This window comes from Triturus cristatus, chromosome 7 (genome assembly GCF_964204655.1).
Source record: "Triturus cristatus chromosome 7, aTriCri1.1, whole genome shotgun sequence".
Classification (NCBI taxonomy): Eukaryota; Metazoa; Chordata; class Amphibia; order Caudata; family Salamandridae; genus Triturus; species Triturus cristatus.
Window position 1 is genome coordinate 674,617,253 of NC_140590.1, and position 25,943 is coordinate 674,643,195.

Below are 25,943 nucleotides of genomic sequence, written 5' to 3' on the forward strand. Positions count from 1 at the left end.
CCAACAGTGAAACCTTGTTACAGAAGAATGAGTGTTGCAACTACATTTTAAGACATTTTGCAAACCATATATAGCACTTGCACTGGTTCTGTCGAGAAATCCTCTTCAAGGCAGGTGCAGTAATGAATTCCTTTGGAAATTTGGCATATCGAAGTGGTACTATATTGCAAAGTATGAGTGCCTAGTGCTAATTTTCTTTTTTTTCAAAGTCAAAACAGGACGTGAATGTACAGTGTAAAAGAAAGAGAACCACTACACAGCACAGGTACATTTATGGCTGCAAAGACAACCTGATCGTCATCTCTGTCTAAATAATGGGTATCACAAATATTTTCAAAGGGGCCATAAAGTACATTGTGGCGTGTGCTCGAGGGCTGCATTGATAGCGGGACAACCCCAGGGTGGCAGAGTGGGCTGAGGAATGATGCAATTCGAAAACATACTCACACCTTTTCGAAAGATTATGAGAACAGGCATTCTTTCAAATCTTTTTACACCTTGGTGCAGCAGCCTATCTTCTACTATGTGTCTCCTATACCTGTGATGTTGGCTGCAACTCAGTTCTTCTAAGCTCCCCAAATTCTATCCTTTACGCTAGCTAATCTATCGAACATCAACCTGGTGATTAATCTGCTAGAATGTTATCCAGCTTGACTAATAAAAAACAGTGATACTGCTCAACAGTCTGAAGAGAGGGAGAGGTTGGGGCTGGAGGGAGACAGCAGCAGGAGCTGGGCTACTGTAGAACCCATTTACAGGCTAAACTGAGGCTCTCGTGAAGCATGTCTCCCTGGCTCCCACTATGCACTGTGTCATCAAGTCGGACAGTAGGGCAAGTGGTACAGTTTGCGGAGCATGTATTAGACGTGGCTAAAAATGCCCACCTGTGAGACTGTAATGACTAGCAGCTGAATTTGACAAATCAGGTTGGGGTGCTCAAAGTCCCATCTGTACCAGCAGGAAAAGAAAGACCTGAGTTAGTAAATAACCCCTGGCAGCTGCCATCCCCTGATATATGACCCTGTGCAATGCACGTAAATGTATTTTAAGTTTAACATCAGATGTGTGGCATTTTCCATTACGCTGTGTGCATTACATTTTATATGCAGCCACCTTTAGGTTAAAGACCCAAAAAATATTGACATGTTATTTTGTTATGTAAGCTGCCTTCAGGCTCCCTCTCACTTGTTAACCCTACCTCTTTATACTACTGCTCACAGGTCCCTTACTTTTTCTTCCACCGTCTGTTTGGTTAAGCTTTCACCTATGAGCAGGGCTGCTCTGATGAGAGTACATGCTTAACTAGCTGTAAAACTAATGGCCACAACTACAAGACTGTGAAAAAGTTTGCCCTTGCAACATTGGTTTCTGATTCTGAGCTTTCATTTCTATAGTAATTTGCTGCTTGTTCAATGTGAAGGGCATCCCTGCTCGGAAAAAAAGATGAATTGACTACAGAAAAAAAGGGAAGAATCATCAAACAATGTTTCTTGGCTAGAAGCAATAAACAGAACAAGCATTTGCAATTCAATAGGACTCGCATTTACGCGGGACCTATTGCATTGCAAACAGGAGTGCGGGTGGGTGGGTATTAGGGGTGCGAGAAAGCATGAACAAAAGCAGTGGGGGGCAGGAGAGAAGGCACGGACAGCGGGAGGGGGCACGGGAGAGAAAATAGTGCTCATGAAACACAAAGTAAAGGGACCAGTAGCCATGGAAGGATACAAATGACGACATGGTCATCATAAGGAGGGACTAGCAGCCTATAAACCAATCGGAAGGCAGTATTTTCAAAGGACAAAGACACAAGCCAATAAAAAAGTGGCTGGGGCTTACCTCACGTAGTCAACTACCACAGATCAACCCCAGAGCAGCCCTTTCACGCTGGCTCAGGGCTCAACCTAAAAAACAGAGCTCGAGCAGCTTTCTCAGCTGCTGTCTACACACTCCTAGAGGAAGATCTACGGGGCCTCAAGGAATGGTCAGCGGCCTTCGGTCCATACATTGAGAACCACTGGTCCAATATAACGCAGAAAACCCCAGCTTAACATTTGCCTCAACAACTGAAGAGTGTGCAGCAAATATTAGTTCACCTTCTCAGGCACGTGTTACTGTTTTGCAGAAGATACCTTTAAATCAACCACTACAGACACCAGCACCACTTTAAGTGAACAACTTACAGTAGCATATCGCCTGTCCCTCCTTGCAGACCCTTTGTTCACCTACTTCTTTTCTACCGATCCGTTACCTGTCTCTAGAATAATAATTGAACTCTAAAGTGCATGATTGTGTCCATTTTTACTCCCACCCTCATCTGTTTTTGAATGGTAGTTGTAGAATAGGCACTTGTCAAGAGCAAAAACTAATTTTTCAATTACGTAATTAGTTGTCAGTTAATGAATCTGCCATTTGCACCAGGACACTGCGGTTCTTGTAGTAACAGAGTCAGTTATAAACAATATGTTTAATGAGTGCACAGGGTCGTTGAAATCCAACCAGGCCTCATTCAACATCCATCGCAGTGGCAACTGATTGGAGAGCTTGACTGTAGACTACTTTCAAATTACACGTGCATAGGCACTTCAAATACTTAGATGAAGATATTGTGGAAGAGAGTTTGCTCACTGAGAAGCTGCCATTGCAATATATTTCTTCATCTTACCTGTTTCTGCTTATTCACAAAGTCATCTACAGAGCTTACATTTGATCAGATGAGACCTGCCTGCTGAGAACTCAAGCAATTTCTGATAGGTGTTTGCCTCTGACTCTGAGACCTTTCCTGCTGGAACTTTCAGCATCACTTTCCTACCAAGTATTTTCATGGTTTCCCAGCAGTCTCGCCATTTGATGACTGTCAACAGGGGCAAGCAGTGATCCGCTCCACTGGAACAGCAATGTGCATTCTTAATTGGGAATCCACATGCCATCCGCAACCAAAAGACAGCCAAGCAAGTCTTCTCCCAATGTAGGAGTCTCCCAACAATGCCCCAAAAGAACTCCCAAACACTCAGTTCTGGTGTTTTGCTTCTTGAAGAAAGACACATTGTGTTGCTGTATTACCTTGAGCTGTCTGACCTGTGACTTGTGAACCATGTGACGCTTTTCAGGCTGGGTACCTTAAAAGTATTTAACTACACATAGTACTTATACTACTATTTTTTCAGACTGAATATTGTGAACTTTTATTGCCTTAAAATGTTTCTCCATATGCTATTGCAAATCCAAGTGTGTACTGACTAAGTAATACAAAAAAACTGCTTGCATAAGTAGTTTGTGTACCAGAGATCCACCCGTGCTCCAAGGGCAAATGGCATAAATAATGCACCACCGCCCTTGTAATTTTATTTCACGTTCACAGACTGCTTTGCAACATCACCGCAAGCTCTTGCTTCCCTGCTACACGACTGCCAATCACCATTTTGTCAGTTGTGTTATTTATCACCATTTTCTCGAGAAATATATTTACCACCCACGCGCTGTCCAGGTTTAAGCATGAAAAAATACCTAGGCTAGTGGAGGAATGTAAGCAATTTTCTCAGATGCCATAGCCACTAGAGTTAGCACAATATAAATGTTTTACCTTAATAAAAGCGTCTGTTAAATTGGAAAGAAATGTGAGCCTAAAGTGCAGGTCTAGCTCAGCAATTTGCACTGTGCTTGGCCAGATTGGCGACTTCAACCAGCAAAAGTCGCGGATTTCTTACTTTGCGAAGCGATGTGTTGGTTTAGAAATCAGTGTATCTTCTCTCATATCTGATATTACATCCATCAAAACTGAAGCAATCTGCTAAAGGCTAACCTCCAGCATTTATCATTAAAAACACAAGGGGCCTTATGTAGGTAGCCCAACATTTACCACTTCATAAATACCGAATTTTACCGATTCGGTATTTATGAAGTGGTAAATGTTATGTAGATAATAATTCGGTAATTATTACCGAATCGGTAAAATTCGGTATTTTAGAACCGGTATTTACCGATTCGGTAATAATGCATCCCTTGAAGCCAGTTACCATTACCGAATCGGTAAATACCGATTCGGTAATGGGGGGAGCACAATCAAGGGTGGCAGGGTGTCACAGTGACACCCTGTTGCACCCCTGATTCCTGCATGTGTGCACATGTGGCACACATACATGCCCTAAGGGCATGTATGTCTGCTACATTGCACACTTAAACGTGCACAAAAATGCTTTTTTTCACCTATTCGTCATTTACCACCAACTTTTAGTTGGTGGTAAATAACGATTCCCCACAACACCCACACACTCCCCCCACATATCATTGCAGGATTCAGTATTTACCGAATAGGTAAAATTACCGAATCGGTAATTTTACTGATTCGGTAAATACCGAATCCTGTAATGTGCCCCCTACATTGCTAAAGCCTAAATACCGGTCGGTAACGGTATAATTACCGAAAATCGGCCGTTACCGACCGGTATTAGGCTACGTACATATGGCCTCTGGTGTCTTACTATTAATTAGGACCTCGTAACAAATGAGCCAAGAATCCAGGTGTGGGTGCAAACCTATGTTTGCACCCAAACAAAGATTGTAACTTTGTAACTGCTATGATGATTCCGCACATTGCAGGCTTTTGCCTGCAAAGATTTTGACAGGCAAAATCGGGAGCACATAAAACAGGCAAACAATGCACACTTCAAGTTTGGATATCTCGGGCTTTGAGATTTTGGTTTTGAAAAGCAAAAGGAACAGTTTGTTAAAAAAAAGCTGTCAAAACCAAAGAAGGCTGTGCACCAAACATTTAAATAAGGGTCAAAGAAACCTTTGGGTGATTCAAGTGAGTGGTGCAGTCCCTCTTACAGTTCACAGGTTTTAGTTCTTGTTGCAAATATATGCCCCTGTGTCCTACGAGCATTTTCTTATCTCAGATGTTTCTGTACTTTTGTATTTCATTCAACATATGACTCTTATATAACGCATACTGTATACTTAGTTACCTCTAAGGGCCCGGTTATGACTTTGGCGGTGTGGCGCTGGGTCCATCCCACCGCCGCACTGCCAAAGCTGTGGTCAGACAGCCCACCAGATTACGAGTGTAACTCATATCTGGCGGGCTTTGTTTTGACATTCTCATGGTGGTGCCCTGAAAATGGCACCTTAATGGGAACGCCAAAAAGAGTTCCCACACGTCATGGACTGCAAAGTCCATGCAGTGCAGGAACTGGTGTGCATGCACACAAGCGGACACATGTTGTGCCCCCCTGTGTGCATCCACATGGCACACAGGCACAAGGGCCCCCATTGTTTCCTCTCCGCCCCAGTTTTTATGGCGGTGGAACCACCATGAAAACCCTAGCGGAGAGGAAACTTGTAATATGGTTGGTGGGACTGCTGCGGTCCAGCCAAGCATATTGCTGCCTCCTGACTGCCACACCACCACCAGGGAATGGCGATTCCCTGCAGCTGTGTAACACACTAACCCTGGCGAATTACATGGAGAGGGAAAAAGAGGCCCGGGGCACTCGGAGACAGCCAGCCCCCAACCTAATATGTAAACACAACAGAAGCTGCTGCAAGTATTGTGACTGAAATCTAGAAACTGCTAGGTAAAGCATGTGATGGCATCTCACAGAAAGTTAAGGACTGTCCTCACACACCACCTGGTGCCATGCTTCATCACCAGCAGTCCTCGCTCTCCAAAAACTTGGTTTGATGGAGAGCGGGCCTACACCTGGAGACAGGGAGGCTGCCGCGGGGCAATGACAGTCCGACCGCCCCTATCGTAATAGGGAAGAATGGAGACCTCCACCACAGCACCGCCACGAGTTTGGGGGTCTGTGGACCCCCTGACTCCTAGTTACGCCCTAAGTGTCATGGTGAGTTCAGTGTGTGGATTGGTGTTTACTATGTGGCATGATTGACAGTTCTTGTGTTGAGGCTGAAAGGAGAACGTGTTTCTCACAGAGATTATCACTGACTCATAAAGGTGTTGAGACTGCATGCTTATCTGTTCATTGGCATCTGTGTAGATCAATGGCACATATTGGCAATTCTAACTTACCTTCTATGGGAAAGTGTGTGAAGGAGCCGCTCAGCCAAAGTCAGAGTAAGAGTGCCAAAGTAAAAGAGAACTAGAAAGTAGAGAGAAGTAAGAGAGAACCACATAAATATAGGGGGACAAAGTGGTGAGTGTGCATGTGTGCGTGTGTGTGTGTGAGAGAGAGAGAGGGAGAGAGAGAGAGGGAGAGAGAGAGAGAGAGAGACAGAGAGAGAGAGGGATAGAGAGAGAGACAGAGAAAGAGAGAGAGAGAGAGAGAGAGAGATAATGCCATGGAGAATAAGGATTGGTGAAGCCACATGCAGTATTAGCACATCAGAACAAGGCACATGGAAGGGAGCTGGCAGGCGAGGACAGAGGGCTATGCAACTGTAAGCATGTTTTTAAATGCAAACACTTCAGTGGAGGCAGAAAGATACACTCACAACACGAATATCATTAAGTGGGAGGCGAATGCACCACTGGAATGAAGCAGGATTTGAAGGATACATTTTCAAGCAAATGGCTGAACGAGGTTGGTCGCAGAAAGCCAATGGTTGAATGAGGTGACCCACAGCCATCTCTATGTTTTTTGTTAGCAGTGTATATCAATACAACTGTGCTGTCAAACCCCAGAACCTAAAATGAAAAAACATGTGTGGAATGAAAGTGTGAAAAAACAGAGTTGGAGAGTAAGGAGATGAAGTGTAAGACAGATGTAGGAACTTGAGAGAGAGATGTGTAGAGTGCAATGGCGTAAATGGCTACTGCATTGAGGTAGATTGCAAAGTAAAGCAAAATGAATGGAAAAACTGAAGTTGTTGTTACCAACTTATCTGATATGAATTAAAAAGTAGTACTAGCCAACAATTGTAAAGGCAATAGCTCTGTCCTGCTTTGGGTGTATGAGTTTGAAGTTGTGCGGTGTATTTGGATGCACCTACATAAAACATAGTCAGAGCCATCCAAATACTGGCCAAATGCCATGCAGTGCCCAAGCACAGAAGTCCACTTCACATGCTTTAGGCACGCTCATAATCACATGAGCCACACCTCTGGTACATTATGCCTAGCTGAGCTTCTTCGGCCACACCCCTTTTCCAGATCCCCTGCCTCATTAAATCCACTAACTGTTAATGAACCATGCCTTTTCACCCTAAAACAGGCAAGCACAACATAGGGTATTAGACAGATAAAAAATTCACTGCCAACAACAATTTGCTAGTTGCACAGAGGTTTTTCACTTGAATGTACGTTTCTAATATCCTGCAGAGGAAACATGTTCCCACACAGGTGCATACGGGTTGCCCAGCTGCATCTCTTTGAAAATGGCATAAAGGTTCCCTCTTCAAATCAGCGTCATTAACTCAGGTACATTATTTACACTTGTAGAAAGGTTCATGGCAGCCTGAGAAACAAACACCGGGGTCAACAACATGACTAATAGGAAATTATGCGTTTCAAAATGTACTGTCATATCCACGTGTAATTTCAATTTAACAATTTCATGAGAAATCCCAAATATCCATTGTGTGATGTTTGATGATAAAGACATTCGAGGTTGAAAGTGTACTTGGAATGCCATCAAAACTTCATAACTGGCCCTGACGGGCTGCATACCTGATAATGACAGACATTTTGCGACACAGAGACCGTGGCTTTGTAACATCCCCTCTCCGAAAAGCGCTATATAGACACAGTCTTTGGATGTCAGAAGGAGGTTGGAATTTCAGGACCTTTGCATTATGCTTTTTAGGCAAAATTATGGAAATTTCTCCATTCCACCACTTTATATACTTATATGTCATTTATGACAAAAATGTACTGCGCACAAACAGGAACAACAGAATGTGAGCGGGGGAGATAGCTGAGATCAGCATACAGGAGATTATGTGGAGAATGTGAGGAATGGAGCAACTTAGAGAACAGTTATGTAATGCACCTTGTAATGGGATCCTAGTTTCAGTGTTCATCATTAGTTACTAGTCCAAAGGGCAAAGTTTAGAAATTGTACATTCAAAGCCCATGAAACCATATGAAGGAACTACTGTTGCCTTGAGATAAGTTGCTTGGAGCAGTGCAATTGTCTAAGGAGGAAGAGACGAAGGGGAATTCTTATCTTCAGTGATCATTACACCATTTTGTCTATTTCAGGGAATTTATTCAGAATTTTGTTCAGCACTTTACTGAAGCAGATCTTTGAAGGTTGTCCCATTTGAGAAATCCAAGCTACAGCCTAATTCCCAAGGAGGAGTAGAGAACATTCCAAGGATAGGATATCCTAACATCAGGCTCTTTGCACAAAGTCTTAATTTGCAGATTAAAAGATGTAAATCTAAGATTATTTATTCTAATTGTATTGTATTGTATTGTATTGTATTGTATGGAATTCTTGTATAGCACAGCTGTCACCCGATGGGTATCCTGGAGCTTAAAGACCATGATGAAATTAGGACAGCGAGAACCGGCTGAGCTCTTAATCAGGAGACTTACTTCCTATTCCTGGCAAATAGCCAGGTCTTAAGGTTCTTCCTGAAGCCCATCAGGGAATCGGCTTGTCTGATGTTTTGGGGTAACTCGTTCCAGAGACATGCTGCTGCTGTACAAAAGGCCCTGCCTCCCATCCTGACCATCTTAACTCTAGCAATAGAAACCAGGCTTTGACTAGTAGATCGAAGAAGTCTTTTGGGCTCGTACCAGGAGAATCTCTCTCGCAGGGCCTGTATTATGTAATGCCCTATATACCATGCATAGAAACTTAAAGCTGATTCTGTCTCTGATGGGCAGCCAGTGAAGGTCCCTGAGGGCCAGAGTAGCAGAAGAGCCACGCTGTCTATCAAGAGCCAGTTTGGCCGCCATGGACTGGACTCTTTGCAGCCCCTAGAGGATGTATTGAGGGGCGCCCAAATACAGGGAGTTGCAATAGTCCAGTCTGCTCAAGATCATACTTCTAACCACTAGGGGTCTATCCTCACTGGGTAGACGAGGGAGAATTTACCGAAGGGCTCTTAACAAAACAAAACATGTGCTGATTGTTTTATTGGCCTGAGATTGCATCTGAAGGTCCTCATCCACCATAACACCCAGGTTGCGAACCGTGTTTGTTGCCACTATAGGATCATCCTCCAACCTAAGCCTAAATTTGCATAATAGGGGTTTAGACCTTCTTGCTGCGGAATAATACAGCAGCTCTGTCTTCCCCCCATTGAACTGCAAGGAGTTAGCCTTCAGCCAATCCGAGACCTGGCCCATGCACTCCTGGAAGATGTTCATAGGCACCACATGCTTTCCTTCTAGGGAGAGAAGCAGTTGAGTGTCATCGGCGTAATTGACCAGGTCGATCCCGTAAGATTTTATAATAGGGATCAGAGGGCATAGATAGACATTAAAGAGGATCGGACTGATTGCCGAGCCCTGAGGCACTCCATAGCAGACCGGAGACCTCGGGGAGGCAAATGGCGCCATGGTTACCACCTGTTGTCTATTTGACAGATAGAATTGCAGCCACTTCAGGACACAGCCCCTCACCCCCAGCCTCTCCAGCCTCGCGATCAATACCGCGTGGCTAACTGTGTCAAAAGCGGCCAACATATCCAGTAACACCAACACTAATTTAACATGAATTTTCCGAAGCACTGTACATAATTGGCATCAGTTCAAGTTACCTTTCAATTCTCCAAAATTACTGCGATTGTACACTGTGTTGAAGTTTGATTTAGATTGCGGGATAGAGATAAGAGAAGGACTAGATGGGAGCTTGTGAAGGAAAAACTGCCTGGGATTGTGGTTGCTTGTGACAGGAAATGTAAGAAAAGAACGTTCTTGGTGGTGAAGGAGCAGGCATCCAGTGGAGGTGCACTTTTTAAAAAAGGGTTTCAGATCTACCCTGCTGTTCATTTAAGACTGAAGACTCTTGCAGGCTGCTAATGCCAGTGGCTCTATGACAGGTTTCATGCTGAACTAGTGAGGAAGATAGGAGGCAAAGAGGGGCATTTAGACATGTTGTGTATCTTGACTAAAGAGGGTTGCAGCTCGTCAAAGAGTGTTGAAGGCTTGTGGAAGGTGCTGGGCCAGAATGGGCCGCCCTATAATGGCCACGGTGTAAGTGTATCACAGGAGACTGATGGAATTGTTCAGTAAGGGGATATCATATGAGGGTCCCGTCATAGTCTGAGGTTTGACAGTAAAAGCAGCGGTCGGATCGTGTTGAAGTTAGATTATGCCTAGGTCTTACAATAGCCAGGGGATCACGGGAAGGGCCTCCGGACAATCCCAGTGTGGATAGGTCCCCTTGAGGATCATGAAAAAGATGCGACTGTGACATTACTTGAAGATGAAATGAGTCACCCATAGACAGTGGAGGAAAATGTCTGGATAACAACATTGTCCATATAATCAGTAAATGAATAGTAAGTCATACTCACATTTATTTTCCAGGTCTACAAAGAGGGACAACAAGAAGAGTGAGTGGTTAGCAATATGCAGATGATTCATGAGGTCAAAAGTGTGTAACAGCTTTATCAGGTTGTACAAAGTAAGGACAAAAGGTGATAGAAAAGGAATAGCGTTCATTATTTCAGAAATGAAATTGTATTTAGTCATGGAAAATGTGATTGATGTTAAAGATCCACCTGAAACAGGACGTATGATGCAAATCACTATATATCGCATGTGATTATCTCATTCTCTTTTGGACTATCGAAGAACAATCACTACTAGTTGAGCACCTACTGGAGAAATGTGTTGGAGTCGCATGGTTGAAGATAAGAATGACAAGAAAATTAGTTGGGGAAATTGTTTTGAGTTTGGCAATAGTAACAATTACTACTAAGGTTGGCAACGATAACATTTACTATTAAGCTGCAAGAGAAAATGTATTTTGCAGGTCATTATATAATTATCAATACTTTGGGAGGAGTCATTTAGACCCTGGTGAAACTTTCGGTGGCCAAGACCACAATTAGAAATCGGCTTTTACTCTTAGGCATTTTTCTATGACAAAAAGGCATAAGATGCTGATGTAGATACATTTTGTAACAGCTCAATACCGACTCAGACTGCATGTTTTTTTAAATTCTGTGTTTCATTTATCAGACTTTTCTGAAACACAAAATAACAATGACCTTCAAACACAGAATGTTCTATCTCTGTGTGGCCATTGCTTGATTTCCCTACCAGGGCAATCTGTGAGGTGGCCTGCCCTAAAACGGTGGGATCACCACCTCAGTGATCTAGTAGACCTATTGCTCACTGTTCACAGGTTTCTGATGGCAGAGTAATCTGAGGCTTTTCCATAATGGGCCTAACACTTTTCCATCATGGGCCTAACGCTTCCATCCACCTGTAAATTACCCCATTGTTCATAAAAGGGCTTTAAGTTATCGATGCATATTTTATCTTCATTTATAGATTCCAAGGAATTCTACCGCAGATTATGTCTCCCAAATCACAATGGCTATTTTCAGTTTGATATTGCATAAGTCATACATTCACTGAAAGGTATTCATGTAATCACTTTCCTGGTCATTAACAGTGAGAAATATCTCAAGTGACCACTGATGAATGAGCTTAAGTTGCTATAGATACCGTCTGAGAATCCATTCTGATACCCAACACAAATTTGCCCCTTACACTGAGGAAAGTGAGGTTTCTAGCCTATTTCTTCTCTGAACCTTCTCAGCTGGACACTGAATAGAATGACCCTGTTCTTCAAAAGCAAACACTCTGAATAGATGTATGCATGCTTTGAGCTGTTTTCATCTCGAGGTGATTGTTTATAATCTGGAAAACTACTTGACAAACAATAGATCAGCTTATTATGCCCATTTGCATAATCATTGTACTATCTCATGTTCCCTTCTTATTTCAGTGTCCTCAATTTTGAAAACTGACTTTCCTGCACATGTGTTCATTACAATTTAAACACTCTAATAATGTATCAATATCAAACGATTAAAAACTCTTTAACATTTTTTGTCTTTAGGTTTTTTTTAAGGCAGCAAGACTCATCCTAATATTCGCTGACGCAGAGCCTTCTTGCCACGCTCCAGAGTGGGCGGTATCATGATGAACAGAAGCATTAGTACCTATGGTTATAGTACCGATTATGAAAGCACAGTATCCAGACGAACATTTCAGAAGCGATTCCTTCAAAAGGATGGGAGCTGCAATGTGTACTTCAAGCATATCTTTGGAGAATGGGAGAGTTATGTGGCTGACATTTTCACTACCCTGGTGGACATAAAATGGCGCCACATGCTTGTCATTTTCTCTTTATCATACATTCTGTCCTGGTTGATCTTCGGTTTCATTTTCTGGATCATTGCTCTGCAGCATGGTGACTTAAACAGGGAGGACAATGTACCTTGTGTAGACAATGTCCGTACATTCAGTGGAGCATTTTTATTCTCTCTTGAAACACAAACCACCATTGGCTATGGTAACCGCTGTGTGACAGAAGAGTGTTCGGCTGCAATCATCTTAGTGACTCTCCAATCTGTTTTAAGTTGCATCATCGATACTTTTATCATTGGGGCGGCAATGGCTAAAATGGCTACTGCCCGGAAGAGAGCACAAACAATACGCTTCAGTTACTATGCTATTGTAAGCATCAGGGATGGTAAGCTTTGTCTCATGTGGCGCATTGGGGATTTTCGATCACACCATGTAGTGGAAGGAACTGTGAGAGCCCAACTTCTCCAGTACAAGGAAGATCATACGAAGAGAATAGCAATGGAGTACAAGGACCTTAAGCTAGTCAATGATAAGGTCATTCTAGTGGCACCAGTGACCGTTGTGCATAAAATAGACCGTGACAGTCCATTATATAGCATGGACAGAAAAGCTCTGGCTACAGGCTGCTTTGAGGTTTTGGTCACTTTTGTCTACACTGGAGACTCAACTGGAACTTCACACCAGTCCAGAACATCCTACTTACCCCGAGAAATTTATTGGGGTTTTAGATTCAATGAAATCTTGCAGGTGAAGAAAAAATACTACAAAGTGGATGGAACCCAGTTTGAAGAGATGACCGAATACTATGCTCCTTTTTGCAGTGCCAAGCAACTTGACTTTAATGAACAAGAGTACAGTCGAGCTGACAATCGCCCATCTCAAAGGAGAGAACAAGCTGCTACTCAATCAGCGAATGAACCTGCAGATGCACCTAGAAGGGCAGGAAATGTAACACTGTCGAAAGCACAAGTGCTTCACAGCAAGCAAAGTACCAGAGAATTATCCTCTGATGAAGGACTTACTAGCTTGAGTCCTATCACATTGAGCTCACAGACCTAGTCAGAAGATCCGAGGCTCACATTTTTTATTAAACAACACAAACGTTTAATGTGCCGCCTTATTTGTTATTAACCTTCACATATAGCACTGTACAGCAAAGAAACACACTGAACAAATGAGCATAACAGTATCAATAACTAAGACATACGTTTCACTGGATGATCGATAAACTTTCAGCCCAATGGCCAACAGTGAAACCTTGTTACAGAAGAATGAGTGTTGCAACTACATTTTAAGACATTTTGCAAACCATATATAGCACTTGCACTGGTTCTGTCGAGAAATCCTCTTCAAGGCAGGTGCAGTAATGAATTCCTTTGGAAATTTGGCATATCGAAGTGGTACTATATTGCAAAGTATGAGTGCCTAGTGCTAATTTTCTTTTTTTTCAAAGTCAAAACAGGACGTGAATGTACAGTGTAAAAGAAAGAGAACCACTACACAGCACAGGTACATTTATGGCTGCAAAGACAACCTGATCGTCATCTCTGTCTAAATAATGGGTATCACAAATATTTTCAAAGGGGCCATAAAGTACATTGTGGCGTGTGCTCGAGGGCTGCATTGATAGCGGGACAACCCCAGGGTGGCAGAGTGGGCTGAGGAATGATGCAATTCGAAAACATACTCACACCTTTTCGAAAGATTATGAGAACAGGCATTCTTTCAAATCTTTTTACACCTTGGTGCAGCAGCCTATCTTCTACTATGTGTCTCCTATACCTGTGATGTTGGCTGCAACTCAGTTCTTCTAAGCTCCCCAAATTCTATCCTTTACGCTAGCTAATCTATCGAACATCAACCTGGTGATTAATCTGCTAGAATGTTATCCAGCTTGACTAATAAAAAACAGTGATACTGCTCAACAGTCTGAAGAGAGGGAGAGGTTGGGGCTGGAGGGAGACAGCAGCAGGAGCTGGGCTACTGTAGAACCCATTTACAGGCTAAACTGAGGCTCTCGTGAAGCATGTCTCCCTGGCTCCCACTATGCACTGTGTCATCAAGTCGGACAGTAGGGCAAGTGGTACAGTTTGCGGAGCATGTATTAGACGTGGCTAAAAATGCCCACCTGTGAGACTGTAATGACTAGCAGCTGAATTTGACAAATCAGGTTGGGGTGCTCAAAGTCCCATCTGTACCAGCAGGAAAAGAAAGACCTGAGTTAGTAAATAACCCCTGGCAGCTGCCATCCCCTGATATATGACCCTGTGCAATGCACGTAAATGTATTTTAAGTTTAACATCAGATGTGTGGCATTTTCCATTACGCTGTGTGCATTACATTTTATATGCAGCCACCTTTAGGTTAAAGACCCAAAAAATATTGACATGTTATTTTGTTATGTAAGCTGCCTTCAGGCTCCCTCTCACTTGTTAACCCTACCTCTTTATACTACTGCTCACAGGTCCCTTACTTTTTCTTCCACCGTCTGTTTGGTTAAGCTTTCACCTATGAGCAGGGCTGCTCTGATGAGAGTACATGCTTAACTAGCTGTAAAACTAATGGCCACAACTACAAGACTGTGAAAAAGTTTGCCCTTGCAACATTGGTTTCTGATTCTGAGCTTTCATTTCTATAGTAATTTGCTGCTTGTTCAATGTGAAGGGCATCCCTGCTCGGAAAAAAAGATGAATTGACTACAGAAAAAAAGGGAAGAATCATCAAACAATGTTTCTTGGCTAGAAGCAATAAACAGAACAAGCATTTGCAATTCAATAGGACTCGCATTTACGCGGGACCTATTGCATTGCAAACAGGAGTGCGGGTGGGTGGGTATTAGGGGTGCGAGAAAGCATGAACAAAAGCAGTGGGGGGCAGGAGAGAAGGCACGGACAGCGGGAGGGGGCACGGGAGAGAAAATAGTGCTCATGAAACACAAAGTAAAGGGACCAGTAGCCATGGAAGGATACAAATGACGACATGGTCATCATAAGGAGGGACTAGCAGCCTATAAACCAATCGGAAGGCAGTATTTTCAAAGGACAAAGACACAAGCCAATAAAAAAGTGGCTGGGGCTTACCTCACGTAGTCAACTACCACAGATCAACCCCAGAGCAGCCCTTTCACGCTGGCTCAGGGCTCAACCTAAAAAACAGAGCTCGAGCAGCTTTCTCAGCTGCTGTCTACACACTCCTAGAGGAAGATCTACGGGGCCTCAAGGAATGGTCAGCGGCCTTCGGTCCATACATTGAGAACCACTGGTCCAATATAACGCAGAAAACCCCAGCTTAACATTTGCCTCAACAACTGAAGAGTGTGCAGCAAATATTAGTTCACCTTCTCAGGCACGTGTTACTGTTTTGCAGAAGATACCTTTAAATCAACCACTACAGACACCAGCACCACTTTAAGTGAACAACTTACAGTAGCATATCGCCTGTCCCTCCTTGCAGACCCTTTGTTCACCTACTTCTTTTCTACCGATCCGTTACCTGTCTCTAGAATAATAATTGAACTCTAAAGTGCATGATTGTGTCCATTTTTACTCCCACCCTCATCTGTTTTTGAATGGTAGTTGTAGAATAGGCACTTGTCAAGAGCAAAAACTAATTTTTCAATTACGTAATTAGTTGTCAGTTAATGAATCTGCCATTTGCACCAGGACACTGCGGTTCTTGTAGTAACAGAGTCAGTTATAAACAATATGTTTAATGAGTGCACAGGGTCGTTGAAATCCAACCAGGCCTCATTCAACATCCATCGCAGTGGCAACTGATTGGAGAGCTTGACTGTAGACTACTTTCAAATTACACGTGCATAGGCACTTCAAATACTTAGATGAAGATATTGTGGAAGAGAGTTTGCTCACTGAGAAGCTGCCATTGCAATATATTTCTTCATCTTACCTGTTTCTGCTTATTCACAAAGTCATCTACAGAGCTTACATTTGATCAGATGAGACCTGCCTGCTGAGAACTCAAGCAATTTCTGATAGGTGTTTGCCTCTGACTCTGAGACCTTTCCTGCTGGAACTTTCAGCATCACTTTCCTACCAAGTATTTTCATGGTTTCCCAGCAGTCTCGCCATTTGATGACTGTCAACAGGGGCAAGCAGTGATCCGCTCCACTGGAACAGCAATGTGCATTCTTAATTGGGAATCCACATGCCATCCGCAACCAAAAGACAGCCAAGCAAGTCTTCTCCCAATGTAGGAGTCTCCCAACAATGCCCCAAAAGAACTCCCAAACACTCAGTTCTGGTGTTTTGCTTCTTGAAGAAAGACACATTGTGTTGCTGTATTACCTTGAGCTGTCTGACCTGTGACTTGTGAACCATGTGACGCTTTTCAGGCTGGGTACCTTAAAAGTATTTAACTACACATAGTACTTATACTACTATTTTTTCAGACTGAATATTGTGAACTTTTATTGCCTTAAAATGTTTCTCCATATGCTATTGCAAATCCAAGTGTGTACTGACTAAGTAATACAAAAAAACTGCTTGCATAAGTAGTTTGTGTACCAGAGATCCACCCGTGCTCCAAGGGCAAATGGCATAAATAATGCACCACCGCCCTTGTAATTTTATTTCACGTTCACAGACTGCTTTGCAACATCACCGCAAGCTCTTGCTTCCCTGCTACACGACTGCCAATCACCATTTTGTCAGTTGTGTTATTTATCACCATTTTCTCGAGAAATATATTTACCACCCACGCGCTGTCCAGGTTTAAGCATGAAAAAATACCTAGGCTAGTGGAGGAATGTAAGCAATTTTCTCAGATGCCATAGCCACTAGAGTTAGCACAATATAAATGTTTTACCTTAATAAAAGCGTCTGTTAAATTGGAAAGAAATGTGAGCCTAAAGTGCAGGTCTAGCTCAGCAATTTGCACTGTGCTTGGCCAGATTGGCGACTTCAACCAGCAAAAGTCGCGGATTTCTTACTTTGCGAAGCGATGTGTTGGTTTAGAAATCAGTGTATCTTCTCTCATATCTGATATTACATCCATCAAAACTGAAGCAATCTGCTAAAGGCTAACCTCCAGCATTTATCATTAAAAACACAAGGGGCCTTATGTAGGTAGCCCAACATTTACCACTTCATAAATACCGAATTTTACCGATTCGGTATTTATGAAGTGGTAAATGTTATGTAGATAATAATTCGGTAATTATTACCGAATCGGTAAAATTCGGTATTTTAGAACCGGTATTTACCGATTCGGTAATAATGCATCCCTTGAAGCCAGTTACCATTACCGAATCGGTAAATACCGATTCGGTAATGGGGGGAGCACAATCAAGGGTGGCAGGGTGTCACAGTGACACCCTGTTGCACCCCTGATTCCTGCATGTGTGCACATGTGGCACACATACATGCCCTAAGGGCATGTATGTCTGCTACATTGCACACTTAAACGTGCACAAAAATGCTTTTTTTCACCTATTCGTCATTTACCACCAACTTTTAGTTGGTGGTAAATAACGATTCCCCACAACACCCACACACTCCCCCCACATATCATTGCAGGATTCAGTATTTACCGAATAGGTAAAATTACCGAATCGGTAATTTTACTGATTCGGTAAATACCGAATCCTGTAATGTGCCCCCTACATTGCTAAAGCCTAAATACCGGTCGGTAACGGTATAATTACCGAAAATCGGCCGTTACCGACCGGTATTAGGCTACGTACATATGGCCTCTGGTGTCTTACTATTAATTAGGACCTCGTAACAAATGAGCCAAGAATCCAGGTGTGGGTGCAAACCTATGTTTGCACCCAAACAAAGATTGTAACTTTGTAACTGCTATGATGATTCCGCACATTGCAGGCTTTTGCCTGCAAAGATTTTGACAGGCAAAATCGGGAGCACATAAAACAGGCAAACAATGCACACTTCAAGTTTGGATATCTCGGGCTTTGAGATTTTGGTTTTGAAAAGCAAAAGGAACAGTTTGTTAAAAAAAAGCTGTCAAAACCAAAGAAGGCTGTGCACCAAACATTTAAATAAGGGTCAAAGAAACCTTTGGGTGATTCAAGTGAGTGGTGCAGTCCCTCTTACAGTTCACAGGTTTTAGTTCTTGTTGCAAATATATGCCCCTGTGTCCTACGAGCATTTTCTTATCTCAGATGTTTCTGTACTTTTGTATTTCATTCAACATATGACTCTTATATAACGCATACTGTATACTTAGTTACCTCTAAGGGCCCGGTTATGACTTTGGCGGTGTGGCGCTGGGTCCATCCCACCGCCGCACTGCCAAAGCTGTGGTCAGACAGCCCACCAGATTACGAGTGTAACTCATATCTGGCGGGCTTTGTTTTGACATTCTCATGGTGGTGCCCTGAAAATGGCACCTTAATGGGAACGCCAAAAAGAGTTCCCACACGTCATGGACTGCAAAGTCCATGCAGTGCAGGAACTGGTGTGCATGCACACAAGCGGACACATGTTGTGCCCCCCTGTGTGCATCCACATGGCACACAGGCACAAGGGCCCCCATTGTTTCCTCTCCGCCCCAGTTTTTATGGCGGTGGAACCACCATGAAAACCCTAGCGGAGAGGAAACTTGTAATATGGTTGGTGGGACTGCTGCGGTCCAGCCAAGCATATTGCTGCCTCCTGACTGCCACACCACCACCAGGGAATGGCGATTCCCTGCAGCTGTGTAACACACTAACCCTGGCGAATTACATGGAGAGGGAAAAAGAGGCCCGGGGCACTCGGAGACAGCCAGCCCCCAACCTAATATGTAAACACAACAGAAGCTGCTGCAAGTATTGTGACTGAAATCTAGAAACTGCTAGGTAAAGCATGTGATGGCATCTCACAGAAAGTTAAGGACTGTCCTCACACACCACCTGGTGCCATGCTTCATCACCAGCAGTCCTCGCTCTCCAAAAACTTGGTTTGATGGAGAGCGGGCCTACACCTGGAGACAGGGAGGCTGCCGCGGGGCAATGACAGTCCGACCGCCCCTATCGTAATAGGGAAGAATGGAGACCTCCACCACAGCACCGCCACGAGTTTGGGGGTCTGTGGACCCCCTGACTCCTAGTTACGCCCTAAGTGTCATGGTGAGTTCAGTGTGTGGATTGGTGTTTACTATGTGGCATGATTGACAGTTCTTGTGTTGAGGCTGAAAGGAGAACGTGTTTCTCACAGAGATTATCACTGACTCATAAAGGTGTTGAGACTGCATGCTTATCTGTTCATTGGCATCTGTGTAGATCAATGGCACATATTGGCAATTCTAACTTACCTTCTATGGGAAAGTGTGTGAAGGAGCCGCTCAGCCAAAGTCAGAGTAAGAGTGCCAAAGTAAAAGAGAACTAGAAAGTAGAGAGAAGTAAGAGAGAACCACATAAATATAGGGGGACAAAGTGGTGAGTGTGCATGTGTGCGTGTGTGTGTGTGAGAGAGAGAGAGGGAGAGAGAGAGAGGGAGAGAGAGAGAGAGAGAGACAGAGAGAGAGAGGGATAGAGAGAGAGACAGAGAAAGAGAGAGAGAGAGAGAGAGAGAGATAATGCCATGGAGAATAAGGATTGGTGAAGCCACATGCAGTATTAGCACATCAGAACAAGGCACATGGAAGGGAGCTGGCAGGCGAGGACAGAGGGCTATGCAACTGTAAGCATGTTTTTAAATGCAAACACTTCAGTGGAGGCAGAAAGATACACTCACAACACGAATATCATTAAGTGGGAGGCGAATGCACCACTGGAATGAAGCAGGATTTGAAGGATACATTTTCAAGCAAATGGCTGAACGAGGTTGGTCGCAGAAAGCCAATGGTTGAATGAGGTGACCCACAGCCATCTCTATGTTTTTTGTTAGCAGTGTATATCAATACAACTGTGCTGTCAAACCCCAGAACCTAAAATGAAAAAACATGTGTGGAATGAAAGTGTGAAAAAACAGAGTTGGAGAGTAAGGAGATGAAGTGTAAGACAGATGTAGGAACTTGAGAGAGAGATGTGTAGAGTGCAATGGCGTAAATGGCTACTGCATTGAGGTAGATTGCAAAGTAAAGCAAAATGAATGGAAAAACTGAAGTTGTTGTTACCAACTTATCTGATATGAATTAAAAAGTAGTACTAGCCAACAATTGTAAAGGCAATAGCTCTGTCCTGCTTTGGGTGTATGAGTTTGAAGTTGTGCGGTGTATTTGGATGCACCTACATAAAACATAGTCAGAGCCATCCAAATACTGGCCAAATGCCATGCAGTGCCCAAGCACAGAAGTCCACTTCACATGCTTTAGGCACGCTCATAATCACATGAGCCACACCTCTGGTACATTATGCCTAGCTGAGCTTCTTCGGCCACACCCCTTTTCCAGATCCCCTGCCTCATTAAATCCACTAACTGTTAATGAACCATGCCTTTTCACCCTAAAACAGGCAAGCACAACATAGGGTATTAGACAGATAAAAAATTCACTGCCAACAACAATTTGCTAGTTGCACAGAGGTTTTTCACTTGAATGTACGTTTCTAATATCCTGCAGAGGAAACATGTTCCCACACAGGTGCATACGGGTTGCCCAGCTGCATCTCTTTGAAAATGGCATAAAGGTTCCCTCTTCAAATCAGCGTCATTAACTCAGGTACATTATTTACACTTGTAGAAAGGTTCATGGCAGCCTGAGAAACAAACACCGGGGTCAACAACATGACTAATAGGAAATTATGCGTTTCAAAATGTACTGTCATATCCACGTGTAATTTCAATTTAACAATTTCATGAGAAATCCCAAATATCCATTGTGTGATGTTTGATGATAAAGACATTCGAGGTTGAAAGTGTACTTGGAATGCCATCAAAACTTCATAACTGGCCCTGACGGGCTGCATACCTGATAATGACAGACATTTTGCGACACAGAGACCGTGGCTTTGTAACATCCCCTCTCCGAAAAGCGCTATATAGACACAGTGCCTTGGACTCAGGAAATCAAGTTCATCTGGTTCCTGACTGTGCAGTTTGGAAAATTAGCAGGAAATGTCCTTCCAGTTGTGATTGTACCAATTTGCGTTTTGCTTTGCTCTCCCGTGCATTGTTGATGAACAAATAGACCACTTCTTACCTACTGTCAACATTTATCGAAAGAATGATGGACGAGTCTCTACAGTCACCCATCAAGGAACTGGATCTTTCGTTCCAAAGAAACTTAGGAAAAAGTCCGCTGTTTATCTACAGAGGCAGGAGGTCATCACAGTGGCACCTGCCTGTTACAAATACAATCAGATGCATTTCCAATTGGAAAAGTGTGCCTCATATTCAAATGATGAAAATCATAGAAGTCTTTGGAAGCAGGATCATTTGACATTCAAAATCTTTGGAACGCCTTCTTAGAGGTGCCTTTCTTAGGAAAGAGCTACTGACTAAGGCGCACATGCATTGCTTTTGTATATTGCAAGGGACATCACTTACAGGACCTCTTAGAGGTAATTGGAGTCTCTGTACAGAGCCTCTAAAACAAGCCTTTCCCACTACGGGGGTGCTACCGAATGTGGTGGAGGAGGGGCAGTCAGGAGATCGAGCTCTCAATACCTTCTAAATCTTTGTATATGATTATGATATGCATTTTGATAGTTAATATTAGTCACATTTCCACACACTTATACGGCTCACTGTTGCAATATTCTATGATTATACAATAGATTATAGTTTCGAGCTTAAATCTGGCTGAAAACAGAATGCTTAGCGAGAGCACCCAAGTGATGACTGACAGAGAGGTAGGGAATGTGTGTTAGGTAAATTAGACATTGTGGGAGGCTTTGTAGATGACCCTAAACCTACGATGAACATTGACCCTCCTGCCATGGAAGAGGCTACTATCTCTGGTGATCTGATCATCATATGTTAGAGGAAGGGCTAATCAGTTCACAGTCACACTATGGGTGCAACAACGGTGGGTTGATGATTCTCCAATCACCTTCCTGTAAACGCACAAGTATTAAGGAGTTTGTATTATGTTTGTAGTTTTTGTGTATAATGATGCAAGAGGTAAATTGAGATCAGTATTGTAGTGCACTGCTTTAATAAAACTACTTTGTTGCAAAACATTTCATTGAGTTCAGTCTCTGTTTGCTTACTCAGCACCAACCCCGTCAAGCTCTTCCTTCGGTATGTCTGTGCTCAATAGCAGTTCCTGAGAAAGGAATGAAGTTTGCCAATAAGTGGGAGGAAGAGATCAGCAGGCTGGGATGGCCTGGGATTGGAACACGCCCTGCGTGAGATTGTCTGCAAGAGGTTTGCTAGATATTCAGATTTTCCAGAAAATATGCAGATATTTGCTATAAAGTGAACAAAGAATGCAAATGGGAAAATGTGCAGTAGTTAATTGACAGAAACTTACGTTAGCCAAGAGCTGTTGTTTTTGGTAAAATATTTTATGAAACTAGAATTACCAATAGGGACTTTCAGCCAGTCCTCCACAATTTAAATGTACATTTTGCTTCTGTTCACCACAGCTTACAAAATGGACAGTTGGAGAGCCCAGTTGGAACTTTGGTTACTTATTCTATAAACGACAGCATTCTGCAAAGCACAGTGTTGGTTCTCACGGAGAAAGCAGTCCCTTTCAGTGCCATGGACACTGAGCAAGTGTGGAATTCTATATTCTTTTAACTTATTTCAATTTTCTGAGTCCCCGGCAGCACCCTAGACACTGCTGTGCGACATATCTACTGGGCATAGCTTGTATGTAGTCAGGTTTTGAAATGTTCTTGTTATACATTCCAAAATGGCTGTACATAGTGCACAGGCATACACATTCATAGGCAAAAGTGGCCTTCTTCAAATGGGTTTTTGGCCCATTTTCACATGACCACCATTGCGTGATCATTCACATACATGCACTAGTAAGGGCGGCCATTTTTAATGTTTTTGTTAAACTGTTTACAAGAACACTGAAAGACTTTGTCTTGTACATGCATGTGCATGGGTAGCCATATTTTAATGTCTTTGTAAAACTTTATTATAAAAACATAAAAGACAACAGCATGTATGTACACACATTCATAGGTGCCTCGGTTCCTGGATTTCAATATTTTTTTAAAAAGGTTTTACAAAAATATTAAAAAAACACCATAATTGGCAACACCAACAGGTTTCCAGTCAATGCCAGCCCTATTAACTTTGCCAATGCTTGTTCTGCATGTTTTCTCTCCTCCTTTCTATTTCCCTTTGTGCTGAGAGAGCTGTACCTGCCCTCATTAAAGAGAGAGCTAACACAGCTGGACAGTAGATAAGCAGAAATGTATTCCTTCAACTGAATTTTCCCATACAATTTACACCTTTCAGTAACTTACCCAATATATCTTTTACGGTAAACTGCATTAGTTCGGGCCTGATTTAAAGTTTGACGGATGGGTTACGCCTTCAGAAATGTGATGGATTTCCTGCCCATCGTATTACAAGGGATTGAGAAAGTAGCTAGCTGGATTGACAAGTCCTGTCTAAAGTTCAATGGAAATAAAAATGAGCTGATGATATAAGGGAACAACGCAAACCCTCAAAAGCCCCTTGGCTGGCCTGACCATCTAGGCACAACCCACCCCAATAACAGCCATTAAAGGTTTGGGGGTATGGCTTGTAATGCAATGCGATGGGGGCTGGATTCGCCCCTAGTCTAGCTAATCTGTTCATGGACTTGTATGAGGATCAACACTTATACAATCAAGACAACCCTTTCATAAACCAGATTGCCGTCTGGAAGCGTTACATAGATGACGTGATTATGATTTGGACCAGAAATGAAATGAGTCTCACAGAGTTTAAGAAGTGGCCCAACAATAGGTCCACTGACATACAATTCACAATGACCTATGACAATATGACTATCAACTTTCTGGATGTAACCTTCGGGGTAAAAGATGGAGTACTATTCACGGACCTGTAGAGAAAACCGACGGAGAGGAATACCCTGCTAAAATATGATTCGCACCATCCGAGGAGCCTGAGGGACAACCTACCTTACGGACAATTCCTTAGGCTCCGAAGAAACTGCACTAGGAGGGCTGACTTCTTTAAAGAAACCGAGATCCTTACCAACCGTCTCAAAGAAAGAGGCTACCCATTGGGACTACTTAAACGGGCAAGAAAACGGGCCTGGTACTGCCCTCGTGACTCCTTATTGCAAGTGAAACCGAGGGTCACAGCACAAGATAGCATCGTGTGCGTCACCACCTTTAACCCTAGAAGCAACAAAATCAAGAAGATAGTAAAAAAGTATTGGAACTTGGTAGCGAGCGAACTAGGTACGATGAATGCACCAATCTTTGCGTTCAAGAGAGGAAGGAACATCAGAGACTTTGTGGTCAAGGCATACTTAGAACCACCTAAACCACCAGACATTAGGAGTCAACTCAACTTACCACCATTGACTGGCCATCATAGATGCTATGCGGAAACTGCAAAGCTTGCCCCCAAACAGTTGAAGGCACCTCATTTACATATCAGGACAGGACCTACACTCTCCCACTACATATAAACTGCAATAGTACAAATGTCATATACGCAATCCAATGCCCCTGTGATAAATATACATTGGCCAGACCACACAGAAGGTAAAAGCTAGGGTGCTCCACCACATGAGCTGAGTAAGGTATAAAGTACAGGGTACTCCATTGGTTGAGCACTTTAATGAAATGGGTCATCAACCGGATCGCCTCAAGGGGTCGGTGATAGAAAAAACACACCGAAGGGACAGGTCTGTCGCCATGTCCCAAAATCCTAAAGAGTGCAGGTGGACACATGTTCTGAACACGGTTGAAAATGGGTTGAACGAACAGGAAGAATCATTCAGACAAGTGGGGCAGTTGGTATTCTGAGGCCGCCTTTAGGCAACCGGCCCACCTCTGTTCTTGCTTTATTAAGGGTGCGATTAGCAGACACTGGCTAGTTTTCTGTTCAAGTTTTACACATACGTTACAGCTTGTATACTTGTCGAGTCCTGTGCCTGACATTATCATTTTTGGGCTTTGTTGACCTTCTGCATTTATCACTCCATCGTTCATATGTGTATATTGGATATTCACAAGCACAGGTTTATAATGCAGACGTTCTGCACATGTTGGTTGAGGATTCATGAGGCCTGCAGGATTTAGAAGGGGATAGATTGTTAGTTACTGAACGTAAAAAACGATATCATCCGTATTAGATCTTTAATCATTATTTTCAATGCAAAAATGGCATTAAAAACAAGCTAAAGAAGCTGTTGAGACCATGTGAGAAACAATATAGGCAACAAAAAGAGGCCTATCTCATTGCCTCTAGAGCTGCGAATGGTTAGATGACCCATATTTTGTTTTCTGAATTACATTTGTTGAGAAATATGGTGGGCTGAGAGCTGCAGTCCTTAGGCAGACAGGGACAGGTTAGTAAGGGGAATGGAATTTTTGTTGCCCAGGCATAATGCAGAACTAATAACAGAGAAGAAAATAGGTGCAGGGGGCAATAGGCAGGCCTTACGTTGTCCCTGCATCAAGTAATATTTTTGCAGTGGCAAACATTTAAGGCCCGGGCTGCAGGATCCCAACACATTTCATCTGCCCCTATAAATATTGTCGAGGATAAAAGAACCATATAATTTAGCGGGATTCCAACACTACATTTTTCATATTCAATTTATCATTTCAATTTATCATTTCAAAGAAGGGTCAGAGCCGCGTGGATGTCACGCTGTG

General features: G+C 43.0%; 1 protein-coding gene across 2 annotated transcripts; it reads left to right on the plus strand.

Moving 5' to 3' along the window:
* The first annotated feature begins 6 nt into the window (after nucleotides 1-6).
* Nucleotides 7-22,319, plus strand: LOC146810327 (inward rectifier potassium channel 16-like). Of its 2 annotated transcripts, none has more exons than XM_085617328.1 (2): nucleotides 7-114; nucleotides 11,988-22,319. In XM_085617328.1, exon 2 carries the CDS (start codon nucleotides 12,068-12,070, stop codon nucleotides 13,295-13,297), a length of 1,230 nt encoding a protein of 409 aa, XP_085473454.1. In that variant the 5' UTR covers nucleotides 7-114; nucleotides 11,988-12,067; the 3' UTR covers nucleotides 13,298-22,319. The 2 variants fall into 2 exon arrangements, with proteins under 2 accessions (XP_085473454.1, XP_085473453.1); XM_085617327.1 differs by having other exon boundaries at nucleotides 17-265.
* Nucleotides 22,320-25,943: the final 3,624 nt, after the last annotated feature.

Bases quoted from the DNA above. Each gene is read 5' to 3' on its own strand.
- LOC146810327 (XM_085617328.1), top strand. From the start codon at position 12,068: ATGATGAACAGAAGCATTAGTACCTATGGTTATAGTACCGATTATGAA.